This window comes from Salmo salar, chromosome 16 (genome assembly GCF_965601325.2).
Source record: "Salmo salar chromosome 16, fSalSal1, whole genome shotgun sequence".
Taxonomy (NCBI): domain Eukaryota; kingdom Metazoa; phylum Chordata; class Actinopteri; order Salmoniformes; family Salmonidae; genus Salmo; species Salmo salar.
In genome coordinates, this window is record NC_138306.1 from 6,372,598 (window position 1) to 6,397,597 (window position 25,000).

General features: G+C 43.9%; 1 protein-coding gene across 1 annotated transcript in view; it reads left to right on the forward strand.

Annotated features, from left to right (window-relative positions):
- LOC106573087 (PDZ domain-containing RING finger protein 4) overlaps positions 1–25,000 on the forward strand; it is a 128,852-nt gene that overhangs the window by 30,797 nt on the left and 73,055 nt on the right. Inside the window, exon 2 of the mRNA XM_014147779.3 lies at positions 22,044–22,312. Within this exon, the coding sequence (XP_014003254.3) occupies positions 22,044–22,312 (269 nt within the window). The remainder of the gene's footprint in view (positions 1–22,043; positions 22,313–25,000) is intronic.

Here is a 25,000-nt window from a genome sequence, read left to right on the forward strand (position 1 = left end):
ACGTTGGAGGCGGCTTATGGTAGAGAAATTAACATTCAATTCTCTGGCAACAGCTCTGGTGGACATTCCTGCAGTCAGCATGTCAATTGCACGCTCCCTCAACTTGAGACATCTGTGGCATTGTGTTGTGTGACAAAACTGCACATTTTAGTGGTCTTTTATTGTCCCTACCACAAGATGCACCTTTGTAATGATCATGCAGATTAATCAGCTTCTTGATATGTCACACCTGTCAGGTGGATGGATTAGCAAAGGAGAAATGCTCACTAACAGGGATGTAAACAAATGTGTGCACAAAATTTGAGAGAAATAAGCTTTTTGTGTATATGGAACATTTCTGGGATATTTTGCCTTTTGGTAGGCCGTCATTGTAAATAAAAATGTGTTCTTAACTCACTTGCCTAGTTAAATGAAGGTAAAAAATAAAAAAACATTAAATATATATTTCAGCTCATGAAACAATGGACCAACACTTTACATGTTGCGTTTATATTTTTGTTCAGTATATTAATGAAGTGATATCATTAGAGGGAAGAGATATGTAAAGGTTGTGATTAGGGTTGAATGGCAGGATCCGTTTGCCGAGATTTACAGCCCAAAACCACTCCCTTTTCCCAGGATAAATAACTAAACCGGAAAATTATAATACATTATTTACATCAACAGCATGACGTGAAATGGAACTGTTAAGTTATATGCAATGTCTAGATCTTGCTTATCTGTAGTCTTCTCACTGCTCTCTGCATGATCAATCGTCAATGCTCATGTTGGGGACAGGCAGACCATCTCAGTATGGAGCGCAGTTCACTATGCATGTAGACATATCATCTCATCATGGTAACTTGTTTTCTGGTGACAGGTAGGCCTACATTTGCTGCAGCATAGCCTATGCTACAGTAATATGAAGACCGAATGGGCGTCTAATTTACTCCATCTGGCTTTCGGGGGTCACCTTATTCTTTTATTGTAAAGATATACACTACCGGTCAAAGGTTTTAGAACACCTACTCATTCAAGGGTTTTTCTTAATTTTTTATATTTTCTACATTGTAGAATAATAGTGAAGACATCAAAACTATGAAATAACACATTTAGATTCATGTAGTAACCAAAAAGTGTTAAACAAATCAAAATATATTTTATATTTGAGATTCTTCAAATAGCCACCCTTTGCCTTGATGACATCTTTGCACACTCTTGGCATTCTCTCAACCAGCTATACCTGGAATGTTTTCCCAACAGTCTTGAAGGAGTTCCCACATATGCTGAGCACTTGTTGGCTGCTTTTCCTTCACTCTGCGGTCCAACTCATCCCACTCTCCTTGGTCGAACAGCCCTTACACAGCCTGGAGGTGTGTTGGGTCATTGTCCTGTTGAAAAACAAATGATAGTCCCACTAAGCGCAAACCACATTGGATGGCGTATCACTGCACAATGCTGTGGTAGCCATGCTGGTTAAGTGTGCATTGAATTCTAAATAAATCACTTACAGTGTCACCAGCAAAGCACCCCCACACCATCACACCTCCTCCTCCATGCTTCACGGTGGGAACCACACATGCGGAGATCATCCGTTCACCTACTCTGCGTCTCACAAAGACATGGCAGTTGGAACCAAAAATCTCACATTTGGACTCATTAGACCAAAGGACAGATTTCCACCAGTCTAATGTCCATTGCTCGTGTTTCTTGGCCCAAGCAAGTCTCTTCTTCTTATTGGTGTCCTTTAGTAGTGGTTTCTTTGCAGCAATTCGACCATGAAGGCCTGATTCACGCAGTCTCCTCTGAACAGTTGATGTTGAGATATGTCTGTTACTTAAACTCTGTGAAGCATTTATTTGGGCTGCAATCTGAGGTGCGGTTAACTCGAATGAACGTATCCTCTGCAGCAGAGGTAACTCTGGGTCTTCCTTTCTTGTGGCGGTCCTCATGAGAACCAGTTTCATCATAGCGCTTGATGGTTTTTGCGACTGTACTTGAAGCAACTTTCAAAGTTCTTGACATTTTCCGGATTGACTGACCTTCATGTCTTAAAGTAATGATGGACTATCGTTTCTCTTTGCTTATTTGAGCTGTTCTTGCCATAATATGGACTTGGTCTTTTACCAAATAGGGCTATCTTCTGTATACCACCCCTACCTTGTCACAACACAACTGATTGGCTCAAACACATTAAGAAGTACAGAAATTCCACTTTTTTAACAAGGTTAATTGAATGCATTCCAGTTGACAACCTCATGAAGCTGGTTGAGAGAATGCCAAGAGTGTGAAAAAATGTCATCAAGGCAAAGGGTGGCTACGTTGAAGAATCTCAAATATAAAATATATTTTGATTTGTTTAACACTTTTTTGGTTACTACATGATTCCATATGTGTTATTTCATAGTTTTGATGTTTAACTATTATTCTACAATGTAGAAAATAGCAACAAAAAAAAGAAAAGCTTTGGAATGAGTATGTGTATCCCAAATTTTGACTAGTACTGTCTATATATTTTATTATGCTTGACAAAAAAAATGTTGGTTGACCAACAGCCTATCTACCAAAAATTCTTTATGTAGGACTCACAAAAATGTAATGTAACATTTTGATCTAATCAAATCCAGATATAAACCAATTGATATGCTTTATATGCTTCTGGATGACACTTCCGGTTTTATCTGGAAATACCGGGTTACCCGGGAGAAAAGTGATGTATTCTCAGGATGGAACATTTGTAAAATACCGTGGAAATATTCAGCCCTAGGTGTGACCTCAAGGAGTGTCTGCTTTTATCGTGTTGTAGATATGGATCTTAATTTGATCACTCTTTTGTTACTGGGAATGTTCCTGCAGAGCAGGAAATGGCAATTTTTTGAGTTTTAAAAAGGATTCTAAAGTTTGTAATTTCATTACACTTAGAATGAACCTGGTGACATCAGTTTGCTATTCATTTATTTGTGGCTAATTCCATTAACTGCGGATACATACAATGCCTTCAGAAAGTATTCACATCCCTTGACATTTTCCACATTTTGCTGTGTTACAGCCTGAATTTAAAATGTATTAAATTGAGAATTAGTGTGACTGGCCTACACACAATGCCCCATAATGTTAAAGTGGAATTATGTTTTTCAAAATGTTTACAAATGAATAAAAAATGTAAAGCTGAAATGTCTTGAGTCAATATGTATTCAACCACTTTGTTATGGTAAGCCTAAATAAGTTCAGGAGTAAAACTGTGCTTAACAAGTCACATAAGGTGCATTGCATCTCCGAGCCTGTGAATCATATTCAATCTTCTCTTCACTTACTTTGTTTAATTGACTGAATAACCTGAAGAGGACAGCAGTGAGATGAGGGTAGGAGGAGAAAAGAGAAGATGTGAGTGGGGAGGAGAGGAGAGAGGGATGAGGAAAGGAAAAGGGGATTAGACTCCAGAGAAAGACAGATTTTGCCTGGCTCCATCTCCACCCTAACTCTCTTCACTATGCAGAGAACGAATAAAAGCAAAGGGAATCTGCCTGTGAAGAAGATTGATTACATTTGTGATCATTCTTCAGAGATAATGTCCCCTCTTTTTAATCGTGTTTATTGCAATGTGTTCCCCAGTCTGTGCATGTTAAAGATTATCACAGGGGACTCCGTCATTGTCTCATTGTAAATGCCGTCCTAATTGTGAACAGCTCGACTATTCATTGGGAGTTGGACGCTTGATCATTGATCTTGTTCACTCCTTTGATTCCGTCGTTTGGAAGTAAATTGGCCCTGCAACATGCTGTTTTCTTCACATCAAGTTTAAAGGGCTTCATTAACTACATTTTAAAATTATAATCAGAATACCAAATACAGGTATCGGCCATCCCCGACTCACTGTTGACATTCTGGGACTCTTTCAACTCCCCATTGCATCTATTGAAAAGTGGAGGAAGATGCGTTTGGACCAGCACAGTAGTTCAGTCCCTATATCCCCCTCAGCCTTTGCTCTGGAGCAGTTGTGATTTTAGCATGTAAATCTTGTTGGGGCAAACCCCCCCCAACATTTTTTTTAGATGCATGCCAGCAAAGCCACTACACAACACAACACAACACATTAATTGCACTATAACGGTGACAAACGGTGCCCACAAAACGTTAGGGCCTACATAAAGCTGTCACAACAGCAGAGCTTTCTTTACATCACCATGGAGTGAATCCTTACCACTGCTACACCTGGCTATCAGTGGAGCCTTGTCTGGCAGCATAACAGTTCATTCTGCCTCATTTACTGCCTTTTAAAAAAACATAGCTGATATGACTGATTTGCTTAAACAAATGTGGTTTCTACTGACAATTGAGATGTACAAACTATGGCATAAGGGGACGACAAGAGGCAATCCATAATTTCGATTAAGATATTAATGAGCGAGCTAGGACGGACGTAGTCAATATAACTATTTGTTCAGCACTTTTGAAATGTACAGCGACAGAATTCAGAACATGGGCCGTTCTTACAGTATTCTCCCTGTACACCAATTCAGAACCCTGAATGATGGGTCGCCACTGCTCTGTAGTGTCTAACTTGTTATTTACACATTGAACAAGTGCGCTGGCACTCTGACACGAAATCAGACCAAGACGATTTTCCTGTCACACACTCCACTTCCGCTCCCTCCCTCCTTCAGTCATTACCTGGACCTGAATTAAGATCAGGAGATGAGTTTTGAGCGCTGGGTCACACACACATACACACAGGGTCATGCCTGGACTGCCTGTGAATGAGGTATCAGAACCCTCTAGCCACTCTCTACCATCAGTATCATGGCCTATTGTTCTCTGTGGCTTGGGCAGGTTGGACCAGGGCTGTTGGCTGTCCGTTGGCTATCAGTTACTGATCTTTCCTCTTGTCATGTCTATGGTGGTTGTTGACATTGGCATTGTGAGGTGGCACTAACTGCACTTGGTGGATGTGTATAAAAGGGGTTAACCCTTTAGACCCCAATTGAATTCTAGAATGCTGCTGTAAATTACTGCGAATTTTCAAGATATAGCACATTTTTGCAGACATTTCAAACATACAGACATAGCTCAAAAACAAAGAACAAATGACAATTACAAGTTAACTTAGTTTTAGAGCACAACCACAAATATCCAAAATGTGACCCGAGGACAATATTCAGAAAGTATTCATTGAATGCAACAAGTATTAGATAGAGACAGATAAAGAAGATATAAAACACAACTGTTGATACAATAAAAGATTTGTCGGACAAATTCATATTTCACACTGTCACTTTAGTGCAAAGTGGCAGAGAAAATGTAGAGCAACCAAAGGAGGTTTCTACACATCTCCCACTCCGGATGCACCCCACACACCCTCTCTTGCACCCTTCAAACTTCACCTACTTTCAAATGAGTTACAACTCGGTCCACACTCCCTGGTGCCACACTCTTGGCTCCCCTCTTCCTGCCATTGTAGATATATCACAAAGTGAATGCACAAGCTGCATTTTGAATGCCTTCAGGGACCAGAGCCTGCAGTTTCTGGGGAGGGGCCTTTGCAGGGTCCCCTCACGCAATGTACGCATTTATGATGGAATTGTTGAGCATTCCCCAAAACACATACTTCCACCATTTTCTGCCTGTGTGTCCAATATTTGAATAGCTCCTCAGCTGGTCAAGATGGCCAACCCTGCCCATTTTCTTGTTGTAATCCATTACAACCTCTGGAACAGATATAAGTTCCTACCACTTTTCAAAACAACTCCAAAACCCCTGCCACTGTAACTTTAGGTCCAGGCTGTGTGGTACAAGGGTGAATGGTGGGACTTAGGGCAGACACATGCCATGGAAACGTAGGCTCCCCTCTCGGGTGTGCTCTCCCTCTTCCCCTCTCTCTCTTCATCCTCCTCTTTCTCTGCTTCCTCTTCTCCCTCTGCTTCCTCCTCCTCTCCTTCTACATGTTCCTCTCCCTCCACTCTCCTCCTCTTCACTCTCCTCTTCCCCTCTACTCTCCTCTCATTCACTCTCCTCTTCCTCTCTCCCTCCTCCTCACTCTCCTCTTCCTCTCTCCCTCCACTTTCCTCTCGCTCCACTCCTCCCTCCTCATCTTTATCCCTCCAATCATCTCTAACTCATCTTCCTCCCTGCCTTTTGCTGCTGAGCCCTGACTCTCCACATCACTCCCTTCACTTTCCCTGACCGAGAGGAACAGAGTAACAGAGTGAGAGGAGCAACAAATAGGATACAAGGAACATAATCTCTCTCTCTCCCTTTCACACTGTCTCTCTCTTCCTTCCTCTCTTTCTTTTTCTCAACCATACAATACTCTCTTCATAATAACGGGTTTCCATAATACATTGTGTGATACAGTTACATGCCTCCCAAATGTATCGCTACACACACATTTTCTTGCCTGACAGACTAGCTAGTTAGCTAGCTAGCTATAGCAAGAAGCTTGGGCCGTTTCCATATAAATTATATCGGTAGAAATAAGACAAAACAACCAACTACTTTGCTGACTACATACAGCTAAACACTGCAACTATTTCTATGAGACAGAGAGCAATCATTCGAGCTCCACCGCTGATGTGCTCACCTGTACCAACCAAGTTATCATGACATGACAGGACTTGCTAATCTGTGAGCTATTCCCCAAGTGTTACAGCGTCAAACATCGACAACCCCAAACATATATCTGCTGTTTACTTATTTCACTCACCTAAACTTCATCGCTTTTCAAAGTGCAAGGACTTGTGCGAATCCGTATCACCAACCAACATAGATAAAGCCTCTTCACAGTGAAACGTCATGTTTGCTTCGGTGCTGTCCTTTTGAGTAATGAAGTTAAAACAACTTTGAAAAGTTAAGTGACAGCATACCCTGTTTCCGGCTTCTGCTTGATGACAACAGCCACCCGAATATCACAACAGGTTGTTAGCAAGTTAATTTTGCGATATTGACACAGATATTATTAATAAAAACAAGGCCGTTCACGGCCACTATAGTAATTTAAAGAAAAGCCATTGACAGCCACTATGGGTTCTAAAGGGTGTTAAAACAGCAGCCTGAAGCACAAGACAACCACAATTGCATGCTGTATGTATATCGTGACGTAAAGAGATCGGTATCGTGAGAATACTTATTTTTTCAAGTTTCAGCAGGTGGACGAGGATTGGAATCAAAGTTGATGTCTCCTTTCTTCCCCGAGACGGTTTCTGACAGTTTGTGCAATAATTCAGTTGTGCAAACCCACAGTTTCGTCAGTTGTCCGGTGGCTGGTCTCAGGCGATTCCGCAGGTAAAGAAGCCAGATGTGGAGGTCCTAAGCTGGCGTGGTTACGCGTTGTCTGCGGTTGTGAGGCTGGTTGGACGTACTGCCAAATTCGCCAAAGCGATGTTGGAGGCAGCTTATGGTAGAGAAATTAACATTACATTCTCTGGCAACAGGTCTGGTGGACATTCCTGCAGTCAGCATGCCAATTGCATGCTCCCTCAAAACTTGAGACATCTGAGGCTTTGTGTTGTGTGACAAAACTGCACATTTTAGAGTGACCTTTTATTGTCCCCAGCACAAGGTGCACCTGTGTAATGATCATGCTTTTTATCAGCTTCTTGATATGCCACACCTGTCAGGTGGATGGGTTATCTTGGCAAAGGATTGTGTGTGTGAGAGTGTGTTTGTTAGGATTACGTGTGTGTGTTTGTGTGAGTCAGTGTGCATCACCTGGTCGATGGCTAGTGATGGCTGTAATAGAAGCGTTTTTTTTAGTCTCTCCGTCTTGGCACTGATGCACCGGTGCTGACTCCGTCTGCTAGATGGTTCCCGAGTAAACAGTCTGTTGCCTGGGTGACTGAGGTCCTTAATGATCTTCCTGGCTTTCCTTTGACACCGAGTGCGGTAAATGTCCTGGAGGGCAGGCAGTGTAACCCCGATGATGGGCTGACCGCACCACCCTCTGGAGAGCCATGCTGTTGAGGGCGATGCAGTTGGCGTACCAGGCGGTGATGCATCCCGATAGAATGATCTCAATAGTGCATCTGTAGAAGTTTGTAAGGGGCTTAGGGGCCATGCCGAATTTCTTCAGCCACCTAAGTTTGTAGAGGTGCTTTTGTGCCTTCTTCACTACGGTGTCGGTGTGGCGAGATCATTTAGGGTCCTCTGTGATGTGCACGCCGAGCGTTTCAAATCAAATCAAATTGTATTTGTCACATGCGCCGAACACAACAGATGTAGACCTTACAGTGAAGTGCTTACTTACAAGCCCTTAACCAACAATGCAGTTCTAAGAAAATACCCCCCCAAAAAGTAAGAGATAAGAATAACAAATAATTAAAGAGCAGCAGTAAATAACAGTAGCGGGACTATATACATGGGGTACCGGTGCAGAGTCAATGTGTGTGGGCACCGGTGTCGAGGTAATGTAGGTAATATGTACATGTAGGTAGAGTTATTAAAGTGACTATGTATAGATAATAACAGAGAGTAGCAGCAGCGTAGAAGGGGGGGGGGATGCAAATAGTCTGGGTAGCCATTTGATTAGATGTTCAGGAGTCTTATGGCTTGGGGGTAGAAGCTGTTTAGAAGCCTCTTGGACCTAGACTTGGCGCTCCGGTACCGCTTGCCGTGCGGTAGCAGAGAGAACAGTCTATGACTAGGGGTGGCTGGAGTCTTTGACAATTTTTAGGGCCTTCCTCTGACACCGCCTGGTAAAGAGGTCCTGGATGGCAGGAAGCTTGGCCCCGGTGATGTACTGGGCCGTACGCGCTACCCTCTGTAGTGACTTGCGGTCCACCCTATCCACTGCAGCCCCATTGATGAGGATGTCGGGGGGCGTGCTCCTTCTTCTGTCTCCTGTAGTCCACCATCAGCTCCTTCGGTTTGGTGACATTGAGGGAGAGGTTATTTTCCTGGCACCACTCCACCAGGGCTCTGACCTCCTCCCTGTAGGCTGTCTCATCATTGTTGGTAATCAGGCCTACCGTTGTCCTGTCATCAGCAAACTTGATGATTGAGTTGGAGTTGTGCGTGGCCACGCAGTCATGGGTGAACAGGGAGTACAGGATGGGGCTGACCACAAAGCCTTATGGGGCCCCAGTGTTGAGGATCAGTGTGAAGGAGCTATTGCATACCCTCACCACCAAATGAGGTGAAAAGGAGACTGGAGTGCCACTTTAAGTATAACAATATAGAGGAAAATGCTTGTCACTACTAGATAGTATTTCTCTTTACTCCGTAAGAACATGTCGAAAAGAGGCACGTCTGAGAAATAACTGATCCTAGTCTGGCATTCCCTTTCTCCCTCCAATACACAGGAACAGTAGTGCAGTTACAGGATTAATGTCTACCTCAGCGTCAATGAGTATTAGTTCTGTTTCCTTTGTTTCCACTATGCAATCAGCAACATTTAAACCCAGCAGGAGATGCATCTCCGAGCCCGTGAATCAGATCCAATCTTCTCTGTGCTCCCTTTGTTTCATTGACTGGGTAACCTGAAGAGGAGAGCGGTGAGGTGAGAGTAGGAGGAGAAGAGAGAAGAGGTGAGTTGGGAGGAGAGAAGAGTAGGAGAGAGGGATGAGTAGAGCAAAGGAAAGGAAAAGGGGATTAGACTCCAGAGAAAGACAGATTTTGCCTGACTCCATCTCCACCCTAACTCTCTTCACTATGCAGAGAACGAATAAAAGCAAAGGGAATCTGCCTGTGAAGAAGATTGATTACATTTGTGATCATTCTTCAGAGATAATGCCCCCTTTTTTTAATCGTGTTCATTGCAATGTGTTCCCCAGTCTGTGCATGTTAAAGATTATCACAGGGGACTCCATCATTGTCTCATTGTAAATGCCGTCCTAATTGTGAACAGCTCGACTATTCATTGGGAGTTGGACGCTTGATCATTGATCTTGTTCACTCCTTTGATTCCGTCGTTTGGAAGTAAAGTGGCTCTGCAACATGCTGTTTTCTTCACATCAAGTTTAAAGGGCTTCATTAACTACATTTTAAAATTATAATCAGATTACCAAATACAGGTATCGGCCATCCCCGACTCACTGTTGACATTCTGGGACTCTTTCAACTCCCCATTGCATCTATTGAAAAGTGGAGGAAGATGCGTTTGGACCAGCACAGTAGTTCAGTCCCCATATCCTCTTATTTACTCATTGAACAAGTGAGAGTCTTCTTTGCTCTGGAACTCTGACACTAAATCAGACCAAGATGGTTTTCCTATCACACATTCCACCTCCTCTCCCTCCCTCCTTCAGTCATTGCCTGTCCCTGAATTAAGATCAGGAGATGAGTTTGGAGCGCTGGTACACACACATACACACAGGGTCATCAAGGAGAACAACCACCCGAGCCACTGCCTGTTCACCCCGCTATCATCCAGAAGGCAAGGTCAGGACAGGTGCATCAAAGCTGGGACTGAGAGACTGAAAAACAGCTTCTATCTCAAGGCCATCAGACTGTTAAACTGCCATCACTAACACAGAGAGGCTGCTGCCTACAGACTTCAAATCATTAAAAAAAGTTTTTACTTAAAAAATTTTTCTTCACCTTTATCTAACTAGGCAAGTCAGTTAAGAACAAATTCTTATTTACAATGACGGCCTATCGGGGAACAGTGGGTTTACTGCCTTGTTCAGGGGCAGAACGACAGATTTTGACCTTCTCAGCTCGGGGATTCAAGTGGACCTTTCGGTTACTGGCCCAACACTCTAACCACTGGGCTACCTCCGACTTTAATAAATGGATCACTAGTCACTTTAATAATGCCACTTTAATAATGTTTACATATCTTGCATTACTCATCTCATATGTACAGTATATACTGTATTTTATACCATCTATTGCATCCTGCCTATGCCGCTCTGTCATCGCTCATCCATATATTTATATTTATATGTATATATTCTTATTCCATTCCTTTACTTAGATTTGTGTGGATTAGGTAGTTGTTGTGGAATTGTTTGATTACATGTTAGATATTGCTGCACTGTCGGAACTAGAAGCACAAGCATTTCGCTACACTCGCAATAACATCTGCTAACCATGTGTATGTGACCAATAACATTTGATTTGGTCATGCCTGGCTGTGAATGGGGTATCAGAACCCTCTAGCCGCTGAGCTACCATCAGTAATCATGGCCTACTGTTCTCTATGGCGTGGGCAGGATTGACCAGGGCTGTTGGCTGTCAGTCCTCAGGGCAATCTGGTTTTTACTGCTCTTTCCTCTTGTCATGTCTATCGTGGTTGTTGACATTGACATTGTAAGGGGACACTAATTGGACTATGTGTAGAAAGGGGTTAAAACAGCAGCCTGAAGCACAGGATGACCACAATTGCATGCCGTGAAGAGAGATCGGTATCGTGAGAATACTTAATTTTTCAGCAGGTGGACGAGGATTGGAAACAAAGTTGATGTCCTCTCTCTCTCTCTCTCTCTCTCTCTCTCTCTCTCTCTCTCTCTCTCTCTCTCTCTCTCTCTCTCTCTCTTTCTCTTTCTCTCTCCCCTTTGGTTCTACCATAAAGACAGAGTCCCTTAGCTCTCTGCTTCACACAGCTCCCAATTACCCACCTAACAGGCAGATCAATGGGCAACTGCAGGGGTCCTGAGTGACCCGTCAAACTCCCCCCGTTTATTATGTTGAATCTTAAAACTCACGTGCCACCCTTATGACCCCCTTCCTCATTACCCCCCTTCCCCCCCCCCGTTCCTTGATGAGTGGTGGGCTGCAGTGGCAACCATGTGACAACAACAGAGACGAGGGGATGTGTGTGTGTGTGTGGTGGGGCTGGCGAGGAGTCGGACGAGACGTTGTTATGAGCTGCATTGCGTTGTGGCGTCTGGCATTATGTAAATAATGCTCGTCCCATGCTAATTGCCTCCAGTGTGTTGTGATGCGCTGCTTTAAGTGCCAAGAAGGAAGGAAGTGCATGTTAATAATGTTGAGGAAGGAAGCTTTAGAATCCTACCTGGTTGGTTTCTGAATGACATGCATGCGATTGGCATCCCATTGCGACAGCAGGTGCTCTCTGTCTGCTACCTGGCTGTATGCTGTCCAAATATTGTCTTCACTCAGTGTGTTGGAAAGGGGAGAGAGTTTATTGGGCAACAATACAGATTTGAATGGAAACATGTTGGTGCCAATTGTTAACTGTGCCTTATACTGTACAAACACAGCTCTGGGACTATAGCCTAAATCTCCCTTCAGTGTTGGAGAGGGAAGAGAGTTTCTGGGCAGTAGCACAGAATTGAACACAAACATGTTGGTGCCATCTTTTGCCACAGCGACATAGGACAACAACAATTTACTACGCAGGCCACTCCTTTCTTTTCTAATTTCTCCTCTCTTTTCTCCTCCCTCCTCTCTTTTCTCCTCCCTCCTCTCTTCGAAGATACAGCATGAAGAGAAGAGGTGTTCCATGACAGTACCCTCTCCTCCTAGTTTTACACAGTCAGCAAATGGGTGCCACCATTACTTCCTTACATCTTTCTACACCAAGCTGCCTGGCTGTTTTGCTGATTTGTACAACATATAGCTACAGCCATTATCACTCATCACCAAGGAGGCTGTATAGCCATTATTTAGTCATTTAGGCAAGTGGTGTAATTCTCTGTAATTTGACATCCTCACTATCTTTTAGATTAAAACTAATTTGAAGATAGTAAGACGTGGCATTGAAAGCAGAGAAGTTAACTATGCATCTCTAAATAATTTTACACTATCTACATACTGTACGTGTGTCATTAACCTTGAAAAAGCTGACTAACATACACACCCACACACACACACACACACTCTCTCCACAGACGCACTCTTTGGAATCCACAGCAGTAGAAATTCATAACTCAGCCGAAATAGCATAAGTGTAATTATGCTCCTCGTATTTGCCGGTAATCTGTTAGTGATGAAGATTAAATAGTTTATTGATCTAATTTCATGCTAAAGTGGCAATAAGCTGCTGAACATGGGAGATATTATGGCTGCATCCCAATTGGCACCCCATTTCCTATATAGTGCACTACTTTTGACTAGGGCACTATGTAGGAAATAGGGTGCCATTTGGGATGCAGTCTTTTTGCTTCAGGTGCACCTTAGAAGCGTTAAGCCCAAGCAACAATACAATATCCAGTTACACCTATGTGGACTATAATTGAAAAAATGTGTTCAATGCTTAACGATCTTTCCTATGCATGACGTACTATTAACTCAGCTGTGTGTGCCTGCATACTGTGTGGCTACTGTATGTGTTTGATTACATGTGATTTTTCTTGGGTAGAATGCTTATCTTTCCAGACCCGGAGGCTGGTGCTCTTCAGGCTCTCTGTATTACATTAACCCAGCAGAAAATGACCCCGAAGCAGCCTGCCAGAGACTAGCAGTGGGCCTCCCTCCATCACCCCCAGCCTAGAGCAGAGGAGATATAATGGTTGGTTGTTGTGGATGGTTTCTTTATAAAGATCATTGCACAATCCATTCAAATTCAAGGGGCTGTCTTTGCCTATTGTTAAATGTAACGTCTTTGAAATTGAACATAGGTCAGGGCTGGAATAGATTGCCACGCTTTGTAATAGTTATCTTTGCATAGGAATTACTGCAACGTCTTCAAATTAGATAACACAAACCACTTGCTAAAAGACATGCTCCGGAACTTTGGCGACTAGTAAGTCTTTCTTAAACCTCTCACTTTGGGTCGAATGTGTCAATGTGTTGTTCATACATGCATAATCTAGGAGCAGAATTACTATTTTACCTCAATTAGCCACGAAATCACTAGTTTAAAAGTGACTGTTCACTGGAAGCTGTGCAGCGCCGTTTTCTCTACATTTTCCCCCACGTCGGGGGGAAACACAATGAGGTTCAGCCCCTCGCTATTTGAGTGAAAGCCAGCAAGATGCACACGCAGCCGAGCGAGAGAAAGAGAGAGCAATGAAATGGTGCACATAAGTGACACAATTTTTGGGGACCACTTTTGACCCGTTAGCGCTACTTTCAGAACTACCAGCTAAAACGTATTCAAAAGTACAGAAGAATCTATTTAAGGACGCCCATGGATCACAGTGCAAGTGGACAACAGATATGGGGATTTAGGGTGCGAGGGTGTTATGCAACAAAGTGAGCATCACTCTATCGGTTATAAGGCTGAGTTTAGAGAGAGAAAATAGGTGGAATTGATCAAATGTTTCACGGACATAAAACTCCAGACAGAAAGACCAAACGAGTAGTTATTTTAATGTGAAACACAGCCCGGGAGTCACTTATGCAGTGTATTTTGTGTTGGCTGACTCCCAAATAGAACCCTATTTCCCATATAGTGCACTACTTTTGACCAGGGCCCACTATATGGGGAATAGGGTGCACTATTTAGGGAATAGGGTGCCGTTTGGGACTTACCATAGGCGAAGGGTTAAAGGAGGGATGTTAGTTGGTTCATGTTGAGATGTTGGGGTGGATTGTCAGATTTCCCCAGTGGGCTGCTGGTCTTTTTTTACTGCAGTTCCATGTCACTGGAGCAGCAAGGATAGTGGTTAGAGATGTAGCTTGGGGAATCGCTCATAGAGTCTCTCTCTCTCTCTCTCTCTCTCTCTCTCTCTCTCTCTCTCTTTCACTTTCTCTCTCGCTTTCTCTCTTGCTTTCTCTCTCTCGCGTTCTCTCTCGCTTTCTCTCTCGCTCTCTCTCTCTCGATTATGCAGTCATAACGTCTTAACTGTAGTGAACCGCAGCTCCTGTTTTACTTATTATTGAAATGAGACATTTTGGCGTTGCGATTAGGAATCCCAACCTTGTTCTGCGTGCACACACACACACACACACACACACACACACACACACACACACACACACACACACACACACACACACACACTTCTTTCTTCGCCGAGATGGGGTAGAGAGCAGGGCAGCAGTCACATTCACTTGACAATCACAGACCACAATAGGGAATTACCTCTGAGGAAACAGGAGGGGGAATTTTATGCCACTTCTCAATTGCTCAATTTTTCACCTGCATATTATAGCTCAAAGACGGCAGTTGACAGTGCATTTGCTATTCATTAATGAACTTGGAGCATCACACAGTAGCTGGCAGCACTGAGGCTGAGTACCCTCCCTCCTCATTGTGTTGTGAATCCTATTGTTGTCTAGCCCAGTTGGGGAAAACTGTGGCTGACGTAATGCTGTTCTCACACACACACACACACACACACACACACACACACACCACACACACACACACACACACACACACACCATTTTTTCTATTAGCAATGCGTGACTTCAAGCCACTGTCCTGTGGTTGCAGTAGCCATATCTATGGAGCACAGCTGTACAGACCAAGGCTCCTTATCTTCCCTCTTCATCTTCTCTGGCGGGTGGGTAAACTCCTCCGTCCTCCATCCTGTACAGCTCCAGCTTTATCTGCTGTCTCCACACAGCTGGCCTTGTCCTATCGCTCTGGGGCCGTCTCACCTGTCCCCACAGGGGGTTGATGGAACAGCCGTGTAATCAACGGCTGTAAGCGCTATGCTCCAGAGGCTGAATGACCTACATGTTACTCTCTCTCTCTCTCCATCTCTTTCTCTCTCTCTCCGTCTGTCTGGGTGCCTGCATATGCTTAATAAAGCCCACAAGGCTGCCACTCAAACTGAACCAGTATGATAAAGGAGACATTTCACAGCAGAGATATGCATCTACTGCCCTGAAGAAATTAGTCTTTCCAATTCAATACACGTAATGGTAATCCTTTACCTGCATGTCAGTGATTCAAAAGACATAAAAGGGCATTTAAAGTCTCTATAATTACAAATAGCATGTGCTCTATCTACTGCAGAAGAAAGCAGTCTTTTAGAAATGGACCTGCTTGTGATCCGATATACAAGAGAACCTCATCTAAACTATCTTAAATTACAAATAAAAACACTTCATTAACACACCGTGTGGGGCGCTGAGGCAGTTCAACTATGTATGTGGTTTATTGTAAACCATAAAAAGCTAATAGTATATTAGAGTCTATGGCCCCGAGCTGCTATTGCCTTTCACAGAGCAGAAGTACATCAATCACTCCGGTCCCTGTCAGTAATCCATGCTAGCTGAGAGGAGCTTTACGCCTGCTGCCGTTACCCACTGACTGAAACACTCTGGCACACAGCAACACACACACACACACACAGAGGCATCAGACACGGCTGAAGTTGACATCTTAGTGGATAAAGCCCTGTCTGCTTCCCCACCTGTCTGTCAGTAGAGTCTGCTCTGTCCCCTAGAGACTTAGCCTTTGGAGGGGGGGGTCTGCTAAGCTAACATATGGAATTGTTTTAAGATGGTCATACCATGGAACATTTAGCTGTTTGATTTTCCATTTTGGGACCCCTGTACAGTAGGTATCAAATAAATATTTGATGAAACATTGAATTTGGCCTTAGCGCTATTACCCCATAACAACACATTGAGTAAGCCATTCATACATGGCAAAACAGATAGTCCAAAAATATAAACCAAAAGGATGTATGTTTTGAAGTGTCTCTCCTATATCTGTGAGGTATAAGAAACCTCAGGAAAGCTCTGACAAACACCGCTGTAGCTCTGCCACCTTCCAGCGCAGATGCGGAAGGCCGGCATCGGCGGATGTGGTGGATTGAGATGCAGCCCATGCAGAGAAACAGAAATCTCTAGCTTAAAGATACGGATTTTGACCGGGATTTTTTTATTATGCTAATTTTATTTCATAGTGGGCGCGGACATTGACTTTGTGAAGATAATGATGGGGAGTCTGTGAGACAAAACACTGAGAGTGAAGCAGAGCCGACTAAGGAGGCAAAGCCTCTAGTCAAAGCCTGTACTCTCCCTCCCTTGTACCTTCATCTGAGGTTTGATTCTAGATAGCTCTATGAGGGGAGATGAGATACTTTGCCTCTTCAGCTACGTTTCATAGAACCATGGGGTAAATATCTGTTTAAAGTCTTCAACAAATGGCAGTGATTTGGTCTAAATCTTGCTTCCCTAAATCGCACCTATTAAATTTTTTTATGGTTGGACAGGAAGTATTTTCGGGTTTTTTTCCGCACTCTCTGTCAATAGAGAGAGTGAGAGCGAAAACAGGTTTCATCTTGCCATTTCACTCCAGTAAGCCAGTGCATTGCGTTTGTTGTGAGAGGCGATGGTCGTCCTCTCGTGGGCTTTGAAGGAAAACACCGTTGTGTATCCATCGGCAAACACAAAACAGATCTGGCACGCTCCATACATTCAATTGTTCCAGCCCTTCATCCCTCCGTCCCTGAATACCACGGTGTCCCTTTTTTCTCTCCAAGTCCATTGATATTTCAAATTGCCATTGGCCTTGGAAGCATACAGTCATTGCTATGAACCAACAAAGTTGCTGTCTGTTGCTACAGCTTAATAATTCATATTGACTCTTTATGAATGAATGGAGCTGTTGTGGACATGTGGCGCTTCTTGGAGCTACGGTTTGAAACTATCAACACTAGAGTTCTGCTAAATAATTTGTTGCGAACAGCTTTTGTTTACCAGTGTGTGTTTTTGAATGAATATGGATTTGCATGCTTTGTATGCACGCTGGAGAGTAGAGGTTGACACACCTAGCTATCTCAAGATGAATGCACTAACTGTAAGTCGCTCTGGATAAGAGCATCTGCTAAGTGACTCAAATGTAAATGTAGAGATTATGATAGTTGAACTGTGATGAAATCTGTGTGATGAAATCATAAAAGGCTGTATGAATATCTAACTATAGTTACAAATTGAATAGATGGACAGATCCACACTAACCAGGGCAGTGAGTATATACAGGAGATACAACTCGTACACTGACACACTCCAATGCGCAAAAACTGGTTGAATCAACGTTGTTGCCACGTCACTTCAACAACAAATATTAAATGTGGTGATGTTGAATCATAGAGGAAAACTGTGATGAAATTTTTAAAAAAAAATCACCCCACTTTTAACCTAAATCCAATGTCATGGTGAAATGTTTTGTTGATTTCATGTTGAATTCACGTTAGTTGACAACTCAACCAAATGTAAATCCTAAATTAATGTCTGTGCCCAGTGGGACAGCCTGAGTTAGTTAATATTCAGTTTGTTGATTGGAGATTAATTGTTCCATCTGGACCATCCTGGTGAAAATCTACTAAAGAGAAAATCCCTCCATTCTCCTCTCTGGTGTTGACGTGTGTGTGTGTGTGTGTGTGTGTGTGTGTGTGTGTGTGTGTGTGTGTGTGTGTGTGTGTGTGTGTGTGTGTGTGTGTGTGTGTGTGTGTGTGTGTGTGTGTGTGTGTGTGTGTGTGTGTGTGAGTGTGTGTGTGTGTGTTTCCTTTGCTTCGATAGGGCTCTGGTCAAAAGTATTGCACTATATAGGGAATAGTGTGCTATTTGGAACGCAGTCGAGAGCCCAGGCAGGACAGACTGGACCAGAGACCAAAGGGAGAGCTGGTTGGTTGGAAATGTGATCAGTTTTCTCCAGGACTGTCATATGCCATCGGCATCCTCATTTATCTGGCGCAACTCCTTTGTTTCATTCTTCAGGCTGTTCTGTTCCAAGATTAGTTAGCTAGGCTCCTCAGACTGATAGAGAGAGAGAGCGAGAGAGAGAGACAGAGCGAGAGAGAGAGGCAGAGAGAGAGAGACAGAGAGAGAGACAGAGCGAGAGAGAGGGGCAGAGAGAGAGACTTGGTTCAGACCAAAATTAGCTACTATATGGGATAGCCTAATTATTCAAAGTCCTAGTTTTTTTAGCACACTATATGAGGTCTGTAGCAGTATATAGCAACTGCTGACTGGCCACAAAGAAAAGCACATTTTGGGGGGAAGAGAGTGTAGGAGAGAGGAGGGATGGTGGGAAGGAGGAGAGCGATCGCTACAGTCTTCTACAGTCGCCGTACTGCTCCATGGGAGCTCTATGTGTTGACCCAGTTTATCTCTCAGGTGATTAATGCATCGTCACATCACACAAAGGTCACTCCAGATAACAGAGGAACGGACCACTTTATTTATCGCCTCCGGTTGTGGCTGGAAATACGTTGTGTGTTTGTAGAACATTCTCTGATTAGAAGACCTGATCATGGAAACAAGGTGAAAGCTCCCTCGGATACACCTGTCCTTAGAGATGAGGGAATGCAGACATCGGAGACAGACGTGTCACTGACATACTGTGATTCTGTGCAGTTCAGTTGGTGCAGTAGGAGCATGGCCAAGGTCGTGGGTTCAGTTACCCACGATGCTGTAGTCACTTTGGAGAGAAGTGTCCGCTACGTGGCACATCAAGATAAACCGTTGGTAGCGAGCCTGAGGTGTGTTGTTGCGTGTTCTACTGACTTGTAATGCAGATGAGAAAGTTATCTTTTCAAACTTTCCCAGTTTATCGTTTCATTCCAACGTATTCCATGAACGGTCTGCCCTGCAGGCAAAATGCTACAACTGAATGCCATAATTTGATTACAACTGCAGGAGAATTGTGCTGCGTGTACCGTTTTGGGAGAGGCTATCTAAATTATAATCTCTGTTTTCTGCCTTATACCAAAATACATTCTCTGAGGTATTTCGGCATGCTTACCTTTCCAGTCCAATTACTGGGCTAAATGAACCGGTGATTTTCTCCATAGATGCCAGCTGCAGTGTAAACGTTTTTTCACTCTGACAGAAAACAGTTTACTCTGTTTGGTAGGTCTATTGTCTGACTCTCATGACGACGCATAGAGTCAGTGATGTAGAACTACTGGATCGTCAATGTGTATAACCGAGGGCTTTACTCAAACATTTGTTTCTCAAAGTCTTCTCTTGACTGATGTCGTCAGTTTATCCTATTGTTCTTGTACGCATTGTTTATTGAGTTTGTTTTATTAGGAATCAATAAGATGTCTGTGGTTGTGGTGATCAGCTTATTAGTCATGTTGCAATGGTCTCAGCACCGCTGCGGGGTAAAGTTTCCCCTAGGTACAGATATAGGATCAGTCTTAACCCAAACCAGTGTAGTGGGGAAATGCGTAACTGACCCAAGATCAGCCTCTATGTGCAACTTTACCCTACACCCTCAGCACCATAAGAATGTTAGTTGGGTATCTACTGTGTTTCGAGGAACATGACATCAAGCTTGTTCAAGTGAATCAGGGAGTGGCCATTGGGTACCCAGGTGCTATCCCTCTCATGTCATGTTTATGGCCACTGAACGGAACCTGCTTTAACCCACAAATCTCAACAACTCCCAAAAGATCCCCCTCAATTCCCAGCAACTCTTTGGCCCTTCTTTGGACACTGTGTTAACAAACCTCCAAATGAGCTTCAATGCCATACAACACTCCTTCCGTGGCCTCCAACTGCTCTCTTCAACCGATTGTTGCCTGCACCCGCCTGCCCGACTAGCATCACTACTCTGGACGGTTCTGACTTAGAATATATGGACAACTATAAATACCTAGGTGTCTGGCTAGACTGTAAACCCTCTTCTAGACTCATATTAAGCATCTCCAATCCAAAATTAAATCTAGAATCGGCTTCCTATTTTGCAACAAAGCCTCCTTCCCTCATGCTGCCAAATATACCCTTGTAAAACTGACTATCCTACCAATCCTTGACTTCGGCGATGTCATTTACAAAATAGCCTCCAGCAATCTACTCAGCAAATTGGATGCAGTCTGTCACAGTGCCATCCGTTATGTCACCAAATCCCCATATACTACCTACCACTACGACCTGTGTGCTCTCGTTGGCCCTCGCTACATATTTGTCGCCAAACCCACTGGCTTCAGGTCATCTATAAGTCTTTGCTAGGTAAAGCTCCGCCTTATCTCAGCTCACTGGTGCGGCAAGGTAGCTTAGTGGTTAGAGCGTTGGACTAGTAACCAGAAAGTTGCAAGATCAAATCCCTGAGCTGATGAGTTAAAAATCTGTCATTCTGCCCCTGAATAAAGCAGCACTGTTCCTAGGCTGTCATTGAAAATAAGAATTTGTTCTTTACTGACTTGCCAAGTTAAATAAAGGAAAGACTGGTCACCTTAGCAACACCCACCCGTAGCACGGACTCCAGCATGTATATTTCACTGGTCTTCCCCAAAGCCAACACCTCCTTTGGCCGCTTTTCCTTCCAGTTTAAGAATCAGCTTTCAGAGCAGTTTACCGATCGCTTCAGCTGTACACAGCCCATCTGTAAATAGCCCATCCAACCAACTAACTACCTCATCCCCATATTAGTTTTTGTTTTTCTGCTCTTTTGCATACCAGTATTTCTACTTGCACATCCTCATCTGCACATCTATCACCCCAGTGTTAATTGCTAAATTGTGATTACTTCGCCACTATGGCCTATTTATTGCCTTACCTCCTTAGATCACTTGCACACACTGTATACAGCTTTTTCTATTGTGTTATTGACGTTTGTACGTTTGTTGATCCCATGTGTAACTCTGTGTTGTTGTTTTTGTCACACTGCTTTGATTTATCCTGGCCAGGTCGCAGTCATAAATGAGAACTTGTTCTCAACTGGCCTACCTGGTTAAATAAAGGTGAAAATAAAAATAAAATCAATAAAACTCAGAGGAAAGACCTCACATACTGCAGGCAGCCCATTAACTCATAACCACTGACATCATCCATTCCTTAACAGTTTTCCTATTTCTTTCCCCTTATTGCTTATGTGAAATATTGAAATGAGATTGGCATGACGCACATAATAAACTAATAGACATAAATCCTCTTAGACATGGCTTTACACCAATGAGTCAATGGCTTTGGTCATCTAGTAATATGTTCTAATGACACACAACACTTGTAGTATAATACCGCCCTGCTTATAGTGAGGTATTATCTGATTAACCACATGACAAAACTGACAAGCCAACTGCCTAATGGTTCTGTGTCTGACAAACCTCTCCTGTCCTCTGTAGCTTTTGTCTTTACATGACTTCAGTAAACAGTGTTACAGTAACTTTAACTTCCCCTGTTTTTTTTACACGTGAGTGGGAAGGAAAAGCCCTACATCAACAGTAGTCACAAAGTACTTTACAGTAACTGTAATCTTTCAGTATCTTTACAGTAACTTTATTTCGAACTGTATTATCTCCTGTTCTGTACAGGTGAATGGAAAGGACCTCTCCAAGGCCAGTCATGACGAGGCAGTGGAGGCGTTCCGCTCTGCTAAGGACCCCATTGTGGTGCAGGTCCTCAGGAGGAACACTGCTGGCCGCGGCAGCCATGTTAGCTCCACTCAGGAAGTGGACGTGGTGGACGTGGTGGACATGTGCACGCAGACAGACATCACCTTTGAACATATCATGGCCCTGGCCAAGCTCCGAGCCACCACTCCTCCCGTGCCTGACATCTGCCCCTTTCTGCTGTCTGACAGGTAAGATCTGATCTGGGCCTTTATTCATAAAGCGTCTCAAAGTAGGAATGGTGATCTAGGATCAGGTCTCCCGTGTCCATGTTATCTTATTCTTTATGACAAAAAAGCTCAACGGATCCTAGATCAGCTCACATATGGCCCTTCTGTGTGACAGGTAGGCTAGCTCTGATCAGAGCGACTATAAATAAATAATGTACTACTTTACTAAGAAGACTACAAACATAAATCCACCTGTGATTGGGTTTCATTGTTTATTCACACAGTACAATAACATTTCAAGGCTTGAAGCTTAATATCAATGCCAAAGAGACCAACCTCTTGTTGGCTGTCAGAAAATCCAGTCTTACAACATCTATACTCGAGGTAGACCCTCACAATTTAGAGGGTTTCATGTATCAACTGGGGGTTTCCTTGAAGAAAACAAAATAAAAAGGTTTCAGTCTTTTCTCTTTCCTTTTGTTTTTCTTCATATTGTATTCATCTCTAAGGGGAGGAAAACTAAGATCAAGATAAAGTTTAGCATGAAGAATGTCTGGATTTCTTCTTTAGGGACTGAGACAGTGAAATATAAGGGGGCTTCTCTACACGAAGCTGAGAAGTTAATTGCGACTCTGTGAACGAGCGATACAGTATATTAAGTTGATCATTAATTCCAACAACATCCCATGGACAATTCATTGTCTTGGATTCAAGTATCCAATGGCTGTTAAAGGTACATTACATTAACCAAGTATCCAATGTCAGGTGGAGAGTTGGAGTTACATGTAGCGCTGTTACGGTGACTGTATTCCCGCCACACAAGTCATGAAGGCAGTCAAATTCCACGTGACCGTTTAGTCACGGTAACTAGGGTTCTCCAAGCTCTGATCCTGGTGATGGTCATTAGTAGCCTACCAAACTTACTAACTGCCTGCTACTCAGCTCTCTAGTGTCCCTTTAATCACTCTGACATCAATGCAAATGTGATGAAAAATCTAATCAAACACTTCATGAACGCCCATGAGCTGATGTTGCGCAACATTTCTATAGGCTATGCTAATGCATGAGAAAACAGAGTGATGGCCTCTACTAAATAGAGGAGGATCCCATCAGCTTTCTACAGGCTAAGCCTACTATATTTATTTCTCAACATTCCTAATATTAAGCACATTGCTCATCTTTATAACAGGAGTATAGCCTAGCTGGCTGGCATGAAAAATGAATCACGGGAAAAGCGTCATCCATTCGCTATTTAAGTGCATAGATTACATGTATTCTTTCCCGCTGCCCCTGCGTCGCATTGGATTTTTTTAGGGTGCATTACGGCCACAAAGGGGATGCCGCCGTGAAGACAAGATTAAATCAAAAATAGGCTGATGGGTGACAATATTAGCCTATCACTTATATACACTGCTCAAAAAAATAAAGGGAACACTAACACATCTGTCACGGTTGTCGTCGGTAATGGAGGACCAAAATGCCGCAGGTATGTGTAAACTCATCTTCTTTATTATATTGAAAGAAGGAAAACCCAAAATAAACACGTATACAAACGAAACACACCGACAATAAACAGTCCTGTAGGCCTGATGCTATACACGGAACAATCTCCCACAATAAACAGACAAACACACCCAACTAATATAGGACTTCCAATCAAAGGCAACACCACACAGCTGCCTTCAATTGGAAGTCCACCCCAATTAACCAAACATAGACATACAACTAACTAGATCAACATAGAAATACGTAAACAAGGAACAGTGCCCAAAACCCCCGGAATAATAAATCAAACGCCCTCCTAACTAACACACCACCCTGAACCACCTAAATCAAATACCCTCTGCCACGTCCTGACCAAACTAAAATGAAAATTAATCCTTATACTGGCCAGGACGTGACAGTACCCCCCCCCCCCCCCCCTAAAGGTGATAACCCCGGAAGCACCTTAAGAAAAACAACCCCAAACAACAACAAAACAAAAAATTCCCCTCTACTAAAGGGAGGGAAGGGAGGGTGGCTGCCGTCAACGACGGCACTGTGCTACACCCCCCCTCCCCAACCCACCTATATCTGGAGGTGGCTCCGGTTCTGGCCGTTCCAGGCAGTCGGGCCACTCTGGCAGCTCGGGGTAGTCATGCAGCTCGGGGCAGTCTGGCCACTCTGGCAGCTCGGGGCAGTCTGGCCACTCTGGCAGCTCCTGACTAGTGGGTGGCTCTGGCGACTCTTCACTGACGGGCGGCTCTGGAGATTCCTCACTGACGGGCAGCTCGGGCGACTCTTGACTGACGGGCAGCTCGGGCGACTCTTGACTGACGGGCAGCTCGGGCGACTCTTGACTGACGGGCAGCTCGGGCGACTCTTGACTGACGGGCAGCTCGGGCGACTCTTGACTGACGGGCAGCTCGGGCGACTCTTGACTGACGGGCAGCTCGGGCGACTCTTGACTGACGGGCAGCTCGGGCGACTCTTGACTGACGGGCAGCTCGGGCGACTCTTGACTGACGGGCAGCTCGGGCGACTCTTGACTGACGGGCAGCTCGGGCGACTCTTGACTGACTGGGCAGCTCGGGCGACTCTTGACTGACGGGCAGTTCGGGCGACTCTTGACTGACGGGCAGTTCGGGCGACTCTTGACTGACGGGCAGTTCGGGCGACTCTTGACTGACGGGCAGCTCTAGCGACGTCGGACTGGGATGACACACTTGA